This window comes from Phyllostomus hastatus, unplaced genomic scaffold (assembly GCF_019186645.2).
Source record: "Phyllostomus hastatus isolate PE091 unplaced genomic scaffold, TTU_PhHast_1.1 phas_scaffold_60, whole genome shotgun sequence".
Classification (NCBI taxonomy): Eukaryota; Metazoa; Chordata; class Mammalia; order Chiroptera; family Phyllostomidae; genus Phyllostomus; species Phyllostomus hastatus.
This window is the reverse complement of record NW_025334038.1, coordinates 697,574-711,817: the sequence shown is the minus strand read 5'-3', so window position 1 is coordinate 711,817 and position 14,244 is coordinate 697,574. Positions and strand designations below refer to the sequence as shown.

The following is a 14,244-nucleotide window of genomic DNA, read 5'->3' as shown; positions in this document are numbered from 1 at the left end:
CGAGATTTCCCTAGCACTTGATATACCTTTTAATAACTCTGCAAATGAAAGAGGCAATACATACATTTTAAAATATTTAAAAAAAACAGGTAAGAGTATTTTTAGTGCATTAAATTATCCAAATAAAAATAACCCATTTTACTTTTTTACAGCTTTAAACTGATAATGACAATTTTAGATCCCAGAGCAGAATAGCAAATAATCATAATTTCTAAATATCTTTTTTAGGTACTACACTCAGACAATCTTTCAAATACATGTCAAATTCTTGGGTAAGGCAGCTGCATCACCTATAACAGCATCTATATTAATATAAATGTACAACAGATGGTATATCAAAAACAGAGTACTTAAATAAAAGTGAATCTTTGGAAAGAGTTAATCTGCAGTGCTCTGTGATATGTGGATAAGTAGCTATGTGGCAAAAGAATACATATTTGAATACTGAGCTTTAACACAGCTATTTGAATCAAATCACAGTGCTCTACTAGTCAATGATGGGTATGTACAAATGAAGCCACTGTAGATGATTCCCCACAGTGAAGATGCATCTGCTAAGTTGAACCTTATCATAATTGGAACAGTTTAAAAACCTCCACATTTAATTAAAAGCTAAGGAATTACCAAATAACTATGAAAGATTCCTGCCAACCCACTGGGTAGGAAAAATACTTAAAAGGACCAAGACTCCCAACCTGTTGTATGAAACCTGCACAATCCCCTTCTCTAGAGTGAGTAGAACTTGTGACTATGATGATCACTCCACAGTTACATGGCAGAAGGGATTCTGCAGATATAATTGAAACCAGCTGTTTCTCACACTGAGGCTCTCTTGGATATGCTGAGCAGCTTCCCTCTTGCTGCTTTCTAGATTCTGTCTGTCTTTGATTGTCTTTCTTTCTTTATTTTGTTGTTCAAGGAGAATTTTCTGCCTTTTACTCCCATCCCATCCCAGCCCACACCCCCAGCCCTCGCCACCTCCCTCCCGTTTCCACCCCCTCCCCCGTTTTTGTCCATGTGTCCTTTATACTTGTTCCTGTAAACCCTTCCCCTTTTCCCCTGAAATTTCCTCCCCTCTAGTCACTGTCAGCCTATTCTCTATTTCAGTGTCTTTGGTTATAGTTTGCTTGTTTCTTTGTTTTATTGTTTAGGTTCCTGTTAAAGGTGAGATCATATGGTATTTGTCTTTCACCACCTGGCTTATTTTGCTTAGCATAATGCTTTCCAGTTCCATCCATACTGTTGCAAAGGGTAGGAGCTCCTTCTTTCTTTCTGCTTCGTAGAATTCCATTGTGTAAATGTAACATAGTTTTTTGATCCACTCATTTACTGATGGGCACCTAGGTTGCTTCCAACACTTGGCTATTGTAAATTGTGCTGCTATGAACATTGGGGTGCATAGATTCTTTTGGATTGGTGTTTCAGGGTTCTTAGGGTATTCTGACATTCAATAGTTTTATTACAACCTATCTAGGTATGAAGCTCTTTTTAAATCCTACTTGGAATTTGCTGAGCTGCTCAGACGATGAGCTCCACCAAGTCTGGGACGTTGTTTTCTTACATATTCTCCTGTTGGCTTAAAAGAAGCATGTTGCCATGCTGTGGAGACAACCATGTGATAGGAGATGGCAAGCTGCCTCTACAAGATGAGAATGTACCCTGTTGATAGTTGGCAAGAAAGCAGGCACCTTGGCCCTACACTTGTAAGGAGCTGAATTTGGCCAAGAACCAGTGAACTGGGAGAGGAGCTTTGGCCTCAGATGAGATCGAAGACCCAGACAACACCTTGACTTCAGTCTGGCAAGAACTCGAGCAGAGAACCCAGAGAACACATGCCAGACTGCTGAGCCACAAAACTGTTAGATAATAAATTTGTATAGTTTCAAGCTGCTATGTTTGCAGTAATTTGTTATGTGAGAGAACACTAATATAGATGCCAAAGAGGGAAACTTCCAAGACTCTTAAAAATAATGGCTTCAAAGTGTTACATGAAGTCAGGTAATTTCTCTTTGGGTATTTATCATTCATTAACTCATTCAAAGGATTTATTAAATGACTAGTTTGTTCCTAAAGGTATTATGCTAGATTCTGAGCACAGAGGGTAAGCAAGAGAGTAGGTAGATGGGAAAGGAACTGGGAAATGGCAAGGCCAGGCCTCATCCCGAAGACACCGAGGATCTAGGCTGGGTACCAAAAGAATTAGTGACAACCAGGTCAAGATGACATCAGCAATCTGAATGTCCTGAAGTTCAACACCAGGGAATTCATGTAGAATGATGGGTCTCAATTCTATATATTAAAAATCAGCCAAGAGTGGAGGAAATCTCAGTCAGACACAAAACAATGTCCAAGATATCAATTAAGTCAAATCACCTGGGGTAGAGCTCAGGTATCCAGGCTGATTTTAGCTGCAGTCACAGCTAAGAACTCTTTAAATGTAAAGCTTTTCAGATTCCTGTGAAGATCAAAATTATCATCCCAGACCTGGGTTGGAACTTAGTCTGAAGGTGGGGTATTAAACTGTCCTCACAATGGAGAAGGGTAAGAAGTAAGGGCAGGCATCAGAAGCAGAATGCCAGTGGAGACTAGGCTTTGTGAAAAGTACTGTATGATTCAAAATAATTGAAATTAAGTATTAAAGATCAAATAGTAAATTAACCTTGTGATTATTGGCAATAAATTTAATATCCTGACCATGTCTGACTGAAGCTAGTATTAAAATACGCTGAAATGTTTTGAAGTGCCAGGCTAGATAAGTCAAGGAAAAAAGTTCCTGTAATGTCCTGATTAGAAAAGTTAGGACAATAAATCCTAGTTCACATTTTTAATGTGCATGCCTAAAAAAATGGACATTATGTTCAGTTAGTTGCTCCCAAACAGGCCCTAATAATGGTAATGGGAAGTCTAAAGTATGTTTCTGGAGGGACTACTTCACTAACATTCAGTTACAAAAGCACATACTCACACAGATACACACATACTTATATGTTATGACTAAAGGTAGAAAAGGCTGCACTTAAGGCTTTTGTATTTACTGGCCAATCTTGTAATTTTGAAAATTACAACAGAAATATGAGTAATGTTTTTGACTTACAAACTCACCAAATCATTCAACCACCTCCCACTGCACTTCTCTAATCCAAAACTGGCTTAATAGTTAAAATAAAGGTTGCCAGTAAATGCTCTTTTGATACATGTTGAAAAATTTTACCGAAGAATGAATCAAAAATATTAATATTAGAACAATTTTAAATAAGTGCTTTAATAAGATCTGCACTTGCTCCTTTGACCTTGAACAACTTAAGTTTATTACTATACTATACAACGAATTTGAGAAATACGTAGACTGCAATCCCTCCAAAGAAACCTTTTAGATAATTCTTCAATTCTTCTCCTTGTGTTCCTTTAAAGAAGGAGCCAAGTGTTCACTGGAAAGATACCAACCTTGCTAACTATTCCTTGCACTCATTCTTTCCTTTTTCTCTGCTTGGACCCAAGTGGTCCACATTATCAACTCTGCCCCTGGTAACGATAGCTATGGAACAAGTATGGTACAGAAGAAAAAATATGATCTTCATGATTATACACAAATAACCAAAATTATGTATTCTTAGTCTGAAAACAGAAACTTGCTTTTAGAAGTACTTTTCTATAAAGTCTAGTTAGTTTTGTTTTTTTTTTAAGAACTTACTTTTTTTTAAAGATTTTATTTATTTATTTTTAGAGAGGGAAGGGGGCGGGAGGGAGGGAGGGAGGGAGGGAGAGGGAGGGAGGGAGGGAGAGAGAGAGAGAGAGAGAGAGAGATCAATGTGTGGTTGCTGGGGGCCATGGCCTGTAACCTAGGCATGTGCCCTGACTGGGAATCGAACCTGCGATACCTGGTTCACAGCCCTCGCTCAATCCACTGAGCTACGCCAGCCAGGGTAAGGCTAGTTAGTTTTATGTAATGTAAAAGGTAACAGTCACAGATGAAATTTAAGCCCAGAAGGGCATGACACTGACAGAAAGAAAACAACAGAAACAACAAACACAGTAATACCTGGTATTTGTTTTATGCTTATGATGTGTCACGAATTGGTTAAATGCTCTACATATATTAATTAACCTTCATACTAGTCCTGAGGCAGAATACCTAGTAACAGAAATAATGGTATCTTGTGCTGCTCTCCACTTAATGTGCGATTTCAGAAGAAGTAGCAAATGTTTTTCTTCAGGAGTTTAAAACACAACAACAATGAAACAACACCTTGGCATCAGGGTGTCTCAAAAATCTGAACTCACCTCCCCAACTCACTCTCCAAATCAAAGAGTGTGTTCTTTTTTTTTTAATATATTTTATTGATTATGCTACTATAGTTGTCCCATTTCCCCGTTCACTCCCCTCCACCCTGTATACCCTCTCCCACCCACTCCCCCCACTTTAGTTCATGTCCATGTGTCATACTTATAAATTCTTCAGCTTCTACATTTCTCATACTATTCTTACCCTCCCCCTGTCTATTTCCTACCTACAATCTATGCTACTTATTCTCTGTACCTCCCCCCCCCTCCTCCTCCCACTCCCCTGTTGCTAACCCTCCATGTGATCTCCATTTCTGTGGTTCTGTTCCTATTCTAGTTGTTTGCTTAGTTTCTTTTGGTTTTGTTTTAGGTATGGTTGTTAATAATTGTCAGTTTGCTGTCCTTTTACTATACATGGTTTTTTAACCTTCTTTTCTAAGTCCCTTTAACATTTCATAAAATAAGGGCTTGGTGATGATGAACTCCTTTAACTTGACCTTATCTGAGAAGCACTTTATCTGTCCTTCCATTCTAAATGAAAGCTTTGCTGGATAGAGCAATCTGGGATATAGGTCCTTGTCTTTCATGACTTGGAATACTTCTTTCCAGCCCCTTCTGGCCTGTAAGGTCTCCTTGGAGAAATCAGCTGACAGTCTGATGGGAACTCCTTTGTAAGTTACTGTCCCCTTATCTCTTGCTGCTTCTAGGATTCTCTCCTTCCTTTTTACCTTGGCTAATGTAATTCTGATGTGCCTTGGTGTGTTTCTTCTTGGGTCCAGCTTCTTTGGGGCTCTCTGAGCTTCCTGGACTTCCTGGAAGTCTATTTCCTTTGCCAGAATGGGGAAGTTCTCCTTTATTATTTATTCAAATACGTTTTCAATCTGTTGCTCTACCTCTTCCCCTTCTGATACCCCTATAATTCGGATGGTGGAACGTTTAAAGATGTCCTGGAGGTTCCTAAGCTTCTCCTCGTTTTTTTGAATTCTTATTTCTCCATTCTCTCCTATTTGGTTGTTTCTTTCTTCCTTGTGGTCCACTCTATTGTTTTGAGTCCCAGTTTCCTTCCCATCACTGTTGGTTCTCTGTACATTTTCCTTTATTTCTTTTATGGTAACCTGCATTTTTTCATCTAAAATTCGACCAAAATCAACCAATTCTGTGAGCTTCCTGATCACCAGTGTTTTGAACTGTGCATCTGATAAGTTAGCTATCTCTTGGTCACTCAAAAGGATGAGTTCTGGGGCACTGATTTGTGCTTCTGTTTGAGCCATCTCTCTCCCTGTCTCTTTTTTTTTTTGGACTGGTCGCTCTTGTTACGGTGAGGGGCGGAGCCTTAGGTGTTCACCAGGGCTGGGCACCCCTGTCGCTAGATTGTGATGTTGTATGTGAGGGTGGGGTCGAGAGGGAACAATGATGGTAGCTCCATTTTCCATGGGACCTCAGTCCCTTCCCTGGGATCCTTGGTTGCGCGCTCTGCCCTGCTCCACAATCACTGCCTCACTGGGTCTGCCAGCTGCCGCTTGCCTACTCAGGGTCCACCCGCTGCAATCTTGCGAGCCCCAGATTCCTTACGCGCTCCCGGTTGCCTTATGCACCCAATTCAATTCTCCATGTTCTCTGCGCCGCCACCCCGCGCCCGGCTGCTCGTTTCTGCCCCTCTTACCGGTCTGGATGAACGGGTCTATTTCAACTTCTTGGCTGTCCTACTTCCATTCAGATAAATTTTCTGTCAGTTCTGGGTGTTATTCTACCTCTAAATTGTTGTTGTTCCAATCTTGGTTGTGCATGGAGGTACGGTGTGTCCACCTCTACCTCCATCTTGCTGGAAGTCCCGAAGAGTGTGTTCTAACTGTGATATAGAACTGAAAGTTCCTGTGCTATTTTTAAAATCAAGAATTCATTATATATTAGCAAACTTTCAGCCACATTTTACTGTTTGGCACCTTATGGCCAGAGAGTCTTAGACCTGCAATTCTATCTTCAAAGTACATGTCACCAAACTAACATAAGTGAAACCAGTGTCCGTAGACACTAAACTACTAGTGCTTTCACATTAAAAACATGAATAGCTGTCTACAAAAACCATGAACCCATCATACAAAGTTTCAGATTTTCGATTTAACATTCAGAGCCTGGAATGAGGTAGAGTTGGAGAGAGAAGATAAGGGACAAGGGCAAAGTCTTGGTTTTCACAGAAAAGATGTGACAGAGGTTTGCGTATAGATAGATGTGTGGGGTGGTTTGCAAGTTTCTAGATAAATTTCTTTTTGAACATATGCTAAGACTAGCCTGTCATTAAAAGTACACTGCAGCTCTCTTGGACGTACCTTTCTCACATCTGAACTCTTTGGTTCTGTTGTCCAGGTTATAATTCTAGAAACAGCAAGTCTGGTCTCACTAGAGTTTATAAAATCAGTTGGATCCATCTGCCTGGCAAGAGACTCAATGTACTTCAGGATTGCGACTTTGACCTGAAAAATCCAATAATTATAAACATTAAGTACATTTCATGAATTTTTGAATAAAATTCTTAATTGGTGATCAGAGAAAATTAAACACTATTGAGGAGACACCTTCTTTCACCTGGAGTTACGGTTCCACATGGAGCCAGCATCAATCAGGAGAAAAAGCACGACTGAAAGGTAAGTCTGGGAACTGGAAGAGTGGCGTGCAGCTCAATGCTCTTCATTTTTTGAGTGCTATGCCTACAGAGAAGGCTGCACCCTGCTCCTTGAGTATGCTGCAAGACACTCACAGGGTGGGAGCCCATGTGTGGAGGCTGTGGGATTTCCCACTCTGCCCCTGACTGGGATGGCCAAGTACAACACTGTAGTTAGTTTTGATTTTTACACATTCTAGAGACCAGGAGTCTCCAAGCTTTTGGCATCTCTGGGCCACACTAGAAGAAGAGTTGTTTTGGGCCACACATTAAATACACAAACACTAACAAAAACTGATGAGAATAAAGAGGCTTTAATAAATTTATGTTGGGTCACATTCATAGCCATTCTGGACCACATGCGGCCCGAGGGTTGGATACTTCTGTGGGCCATTTCTTGCAAGGCAGCATGTTCAGTAACCAAGCTGATATTCTGCCCTAACTTCTTCATTGATGTCTCAACTGGTGTTGACCTCAGGGGAAAAGGGTAATTATTAACTGGGCCTATCTTAAAAAGCCAACAAAAGTTTAATGGTTAAAGACCAGAAGGTGTCTACCACCCAACCCAACCCAACCCAACCCAACCCAAATGAACCCTACCCAAATGAACCCAAATCCTCCCTTCAATTTAGTTTTATTACAGGTATGATTTTACAACACATAATGAGTAATTTTCACGTAACAGAAATAATGGCATCCTGTTCTCTCCACTTAATGTGCCATTTCAGAAGAAAGTAGCTAATGTTTTCATCAGGGGCTTAAAACACAATAACAATAAAACACCACCTTGGTATCAGGGTGTCTCAAAAGTCTGAATTCACCGCCTCACCTCACTCTACAAATCAAAGAGAATGTGTTCCAACTGTGGTATAGAACTGAAAGTTCCCGTGCTATTTTTACAATCAAGAATTCACTATTAGCAAACTTGCTAGTATTTTAGAATGTTACTATTTTTAAAAATTTCAATAAAACACCTACCCCAACAAACCAGAATTTTCTAGTTTAAATATTGTGGCAGAGTAACAATACCCAAATGTTGCTAAGGACATGGAAGAACTAGAGTTCTTAAACATTGTTGGCAGGAATATAATAGAACCATTTGAACAGTTTAAAACAATGTTAAACATACACCTCCCCAATAAATCAGCTATTTCTCTACTGAGTACTGAACCAAAAGAAATGAAAACACATCCACAAAGAGGTGAACAAGAACAGTAAGCAGCAGATTTATTCATAACAGCAAATACAAGTCATTGAAAAAAATTGACTTCTAGAGGTTGAATTATAATGCCAAATCATTACCAACCTTGAGGTTAGGAGTCTGAGTTTGATCCACAATAAACCTCATCAAAATATTAAATTGCTGATCAAATGGAAAGGAGTCCCTGGGTTTGAAAAAAAAAAGAAAAAAAAGTGTTTGTTTTTAAAGGAAAGTTTATAATATAGTATAAAACCATACAAAAAGAAAAAATATACTGTTGTAGATTACGCTAATGTATGCAAAACCAAGCCTGTTCCCATTTTTTAAACAGTACTTTTCACCTTAAATACTAAAGTAATATATATTACATTAAAAACTTAGAAAAAGGGAAATCTTATTAAACGTCCCAAAACACATACTAAACTTCTCTAGCTATCTTTCTAAATATTGGTTACCCAGAAAACACTACCAGTTTCCAAATCTGATTTTTACATCCTGATTACACTGCCTATAGGTGTAAGGTTAGCAGACCTTGCTCAAGCTAACTATGCTGTCTTCCTTGGTTCTAGCTGGGTAAGTGCTTATGATCTCTAATTGGTATAGTCATAAGAAGAACGCTTGTGGAATACTCCACAAGAGAAACCCACATTCAGCTACAGAAACCCACGGGCCCTAGAAGCCCATCTCCTGCTCCATTTCTTATCTGTTACTGATCTGATCTCTTTGGTCATCTCACATATATGGCCTCACTGACTAACTCTGAGGGTGTTTGGCTAACCAAAGTCAGAGATCTCCCTCCTTCCCTTAAAATGCTGCTCTTACTAGTAGCAGTGTAAAATTGCACAATAGAGCCCATGTGGATAAATGCAGACAGAAATACCATTGATACTAACAGGAAACATAATGTAATGCAAACATCTATTAAATTGAGGCTGAGTGATTTGCGCTGCTGTCTTTGGACCTTCCTAGAGACTTTTCTCAATCTACAGAAGTATAATAAAAAGAAAACAGATCCAGTTTCAAAAATATAAAATAAAAGGACAGATGTGAAATTTAAATGAAATAATACAAGAAAAATGTAAAGTGCGTGGCACATACTAGGTATTAGTATTAACTTGGCCCAACAGTACATCCTTTTCTACCATATTTATTTGTACCCAGGAAGTTCTGAGGACCACTTCTAGAAGCAAAGTATACTTCAGTATACTACATGATTTAAATAACTCACATGGTTATAAATTTAAAAAACAAGGTTGACAAGCCACACACAGAAATCTTTCTTCATAGCAATTAACTGATATATTTAACCAAGAAATGTGCCCTGTTGTTAGGTACAGCCAAAGGACAGGAAATGAGGCAGATTTGCAATCAGGTCCATCACTGAGCCCCTGAATCCTCATTGCCTGATCCCAAAGAAGCTTAAGCAGTTACACTTCTGCTGCTGAGAAAAAGGGAATGATAAACATGCTTTAGAGGCTTAGACCAAATATAATGAGAACAGGATCCTTAAAGGAAAGAGACAGAAAAATTAACAGAATAATTGTTTTCCTTAATCACCAAAGGTTAGGAATATAATCATAATAAATATTCTTGCCATCCCTAAAAAATCTGAAATGGATCTTGTCATTCACGAATTCACTTAAACTAAGCATGTGACCTATAGGCCAAGTCTGGCTCACAAATGTTTTATTTGGTTTTAACAGTGTCATAAAAAAAATTCTTGAATGTGTTGCCTTAGTCCATATTTCAGACCATCCTTGAAAAGTCTGGTATCACTGGGCCCATGTTCTAGCATAGCACAACTGATTGGACCTCTCCACCCCATCCATGACCCTTGCTCTTACCTACTTCACTCACTTCCTATAAGCTGGATCAGCCCAGACTATTCAGCCAATGCCTTATAAATCCAGTGCTATACTGATGTAGGAATGTTCCCTAATTCTGGCTTATATGTGAAATATATGTTTCAGCCTTTTTAAAAGGCTGAACCCATAGAAACAGAGAGTAGAACAGTAGTTGCCAGTGGTTAGGAAGTGGGGTAAGTGGGGAGATGTTGGTTAAAAGATACAAACTTCCAGCTGTAACATGAATAAGTTCAGGGGATCTATTGTACAGCATGGTAATTATAGTTAGCATTACTGTGTTATACACTTGGAAGGTCCTAAGAGAATAGACCTCAGGTGCTCTCACCACCACTACAACAAAAAAATAATCATGTGAGGTGAAGGAAGTATTAACTAACACTGTAGCGGTAACCATTTACCAATGTATACATGTACCAAAATCATCATGTTGTGCACTTTAACCTTATACAATGTTATATGTAATTATATCTCAAAAACTGGGGGAAAAAATGGTCTACTCGATGAACACTTACCTTGTGACATCTAGAGCCTTCTGGACTTTTGCTTGCACAGATCCAAGTAAATCTGCCCCCATTTTCTTAAGTAATTGTGTGAGAAGAACAAAAAGCCAGTCCTGCAAGTCATCCTTATGAATTATTATAAAATCAACAAGAGTCTCCAAAAACATACTGAAAACCTAGACACAAATGAAAACCAAACATTTCACATGATCCGTAATTTCCTCCAAAGTCTCTAAAACATTAAAAATGCCTACACTGGCTGTGTCCAGTCTCTTACAACTAGGTTAACACTGTTAACAACTAATCACACTATGTAAGACAAACGTATCAAAGAAAAGAAAATAATGAGAATTGAAACTTACTCTCTGATGTGAATTCCACAGCAAATCAGGCCATGCAACAAAACAAATTCCATGTTAGTTCAGAGTGAATTAATACAATTTCATGCAGTTTCTTCAAAGACCTGAAATGGCTACAAATTGATAACATACTCTCTCCTCCTTCAATATGCCTTTAAAATTCAGTACAGAGAAAAATAACTTTGCTGAAAAGTATTAGTTTATTTATTTTTAAGTATTAGTTTAATGTAATCTACTAAAAAATTTAAATCATCATAATTCTATACTATTACTGTTCATTATTTAGCATTCAAAAATACTATCAAGACTTTAAGTCTTAATATACTATCAATACTCGAAGACTTTCCATCAAGATGACAGAATAGGTAGACACCGTACTCGCCTCCTCCCATGACTACATCAAGATTACAAGTAAATTATAGAACAATCACCCTTGAAAACCACCAGAAGACTAGCTGATCAGAAGTCCTATAACTAAGGATATAAAGAAACAGATACAGCAAGACTGGTAGGAGAGGCAAAAACCCAGAATGGGCTTGTCCCACATCCCTGAGTAAAGGTTAAGAATCAGGAGGGATAACGGCTATGGAGGACCCCCTGAGATGCAAGGAGTCCCAGCCCCACACCAGGCTCCCAAGACCAGGGCACCAGAGGTAGAAAGATAAGTCCCTTAACATCAGGCTGTGAAAACCAGTGCAAATTGTGCATGAGAAAGAGGCTTCTAGAAAAGAAGGCACTGCAGTTCTGAAAGACTCAATTGCTCACAAACTCTCATAACTTGGAGCTGCAATGTTGGAGTAGCAGCTCCAGAAGTCCCAGAGACATAAGGGGGTTAACTGAATTGACTGGCTTCAGGGAGATGGCTGCAGGGGCAGTAGTTTGGATAGCTCTCTCCTAGACAAAAGTGCTGGCAGGTGCTAGCCAGTGACAAGTCCAAAATCTCTAATAATCTGGCTAACACTCTTCGGTGCACCCTGATGATTCCGAGAACCTGCTTCACCCAAGTCGTGAGCCTGGCCTGAACCTCTTTCTTTCTTTCTTTTTTTTTTTTAATATTTTATTTATTTATTTTTTAGAGAGGGAAGGGAGAGAGATAGAGAGAGAGAAATATCAATGTGCGGTTGCTAGGGATTATGGCCTGCAACCCAGGAATGTACCCTGGCTGGGAATCGAACCTGGGACACTTTGGTTCCCAGCCCGCGCTCAATCCACTGAGCTACGCCAGCCAGGGCTTGAACCTCTTTCAATGGCTGTTTCATACAAGCAGCTGGACTGAGCCAGCACTGAAGAATTTCCTAAAATCTCTCAAAAATCCACAAACCCCAAACAAGCAGCAGCTGCTCTCAGCATCTCCCATACCTCTTTTAGTGGCAGCCAGCCTCTGTTTATGGCATAGCCACTCCCAGGAGCCTCCAAGGCCATCATAGATAGCTACCAACTGCAGGTCACTTTGTAGCTAATAGGTATTCCCTGGGCAGACACAGGCAGTGGCTGACATGGGTATTAACTGGAGTCCCTCCCAAGAGGCCCCAGAACCAACACACTAGGCAGCCAGTTTCAGACCACATCAGAGCACCACTCAACCATCTCCATAAATGACATGCACAAAAAGAAGACTCAGCAGGTGCCAGAGCACAGTTGCTCTGTGGGGTCAATCCCTGCAGAAGAGTTGGTCACAGCCAGCCCTCACGGCCAGTTTTCCGGAGGGTTATTTAATCTTACACACTGATGTGCCAACAAGAATCAAGGCTACAAAAAAGAAGAGAACACCACACAAAGGACACCTGTGGAACAATCTACTCTGGTGACAGGGAGTCTGCACCGCATGACTGCACAGAACACCTACCTATACTAACTAAGGCCAGTCTGCCAAGACTGGGAAATGTAGCAGATCCACCTAATACATTAAAAAAAAAAAAAAGAGAGAGAGAGAGAGAGAGAGAGAGAGAGAGAGAGAGAGAGAGAGAGAGAGAGAGAGAGAGGCAGCCAAAATGTGGAGACAAAAAAACATGTCCAAAATGAAAGAACAGAACAAAACTCCAGAAGAAGAACTAAAGAAAAAGAAGAACGCCAATCTACTACATAGAGAATTCAAAACACTGCTTATGAGGATGTTCCATGAATTTTAGGGAAGAATAAATGATCTCAGTGTGAACTTCAAAAAGGAGATAAAAATTTAAAAAAAAAAAAAAGGACCTCCGGTCAAGATGGAGGTGTAGGTAGACACACTGAGCCTCCTCACACAACCAAAATAAGGTCAGCAACAATTTAGAAACAAGATAACAACCAGATCTGACAGAAAATTGAACTGTATGGAAGTCGGACAACCAAGGAGTTAAAATAGACACATTCATCCAGACCGGTAGGAGGGGCGGAGAGGGGTAGTGACACAAAAAGCAGTGGCACCGAATGCCTAACACGTCCTGAGTGCGTAAGGCTTCCGGGCACAAGACTGCAGTGGGCAGACTCTGGGCGCACAGGTGGCTGGCAGACCCAGCGAGGCAGTGACTGTGAAGCGAGGCACTATGAGCAAGGCGCCTGGCTGTCCAAGCCACATTCGTGTGCAGATAAACCAGGCAAAATTGGACAGTGAAACAGACCATGCAACCCAGGGTCCCAGCGCCGGGAAATAGAACCTCAGGACATTGATTGAAAACACCTGTGGGGATTGAGGTGACAGGAGAGACTCTCAGTCTCACAGGAGAGTTCACTGGAGAGACCCACTGGATCTTAGAATGTACACAAGCCCACCCACCCATGATTTGCACCATAAAGGCCCAGTTTGCTTGGGGGAAGCGGTGGAAGGGACTGAAATCTGGCAGAGAGAGGAGCAAGCACCATTGTTCCCTCTCAGACCCTGCCCCCACATACAACATCACAACCCAGCAACTGGGTTGACCCGCCCTTGTGAATGCCTAAGGTGCCGCCCCTCACTACATAACAGGTGTGACCAGACCAAAAAAAAAAAAAAAAAAAAAGGCTCCAATGTCAAATGGAAGTACAAATCAAAGCTGCAGAGCCAATACTTTAAGGCAACGAAGAGATAGCCAACCTATCAGATGCACAGTTCAAAGCTGGTAATCAGGATGCTCACAGAATTGGTTCAATTTGATCACAAATTACATGAAAAAATGAAGGCTATGATCAGAGAAATGAAGGAAAATGCATGAGGAACCAATAGTGATGGGAGGAAACTGGTATTCAAATCAACAGAGTGGACCAGAAAGAAGAAAGAAACAACCAAACAGAAAGGAAGGAAGAAAGAACCAAGAATTCAAAAAAATGAGGAGAAGCTTAGGAACCTCCAGGACATCTTTAAACGTTCCAACATACCCCCAAATTATAGGGGTACCAGAAGGAAGAGGAAGAGCAACAAGTG

At 40.2% G+C, this 14,244-nt stretch overlaps 1 protein-coding gene across 32 annotated transcripts in view; it reads right to left on the bottom strand.

Moving 5' to 3' along the window:
- The window catches only part of CLASP1 (cytoplasmic linker associated protein 1), a 286,688-nt gene that overhangs the window by 53,809 nt on the left and 218,635 nt on the right, over window positions 1-14,244 (bottom strand). For 23 of the 32 annotated variants that reach the window (XM_045826128.1, XM_045826130.1, XM_045826133.1 and 20 more), the window contains 4 exons: window positions 10,998-11,000; window positions 10,519-10,682; window positions 8,247-8,325; window positions 6,609-6,752 (listed from right to left, as the gene is read on the bottom strand). In XM_045826128.1, coding sequence (XP_045682084.1) covers window positions 6,609-6,752; window positions 8,247-8,325; window positions 10,519-10,682; window positions 10,998-11,000 — 390 coding nt within the window. The remainder of the gene's footprint in view (window positions 1-6,608; window positions 6,753-8,246; window positions 8,326-10,518; window positions 10,683-10,997; window positions 11,001-14,244) is intronic. The other 9 variants (XM_045826129.1, XM_045826134.1, XM_045826140.1 and 6 more) reach the window with 1 other exon arrangement.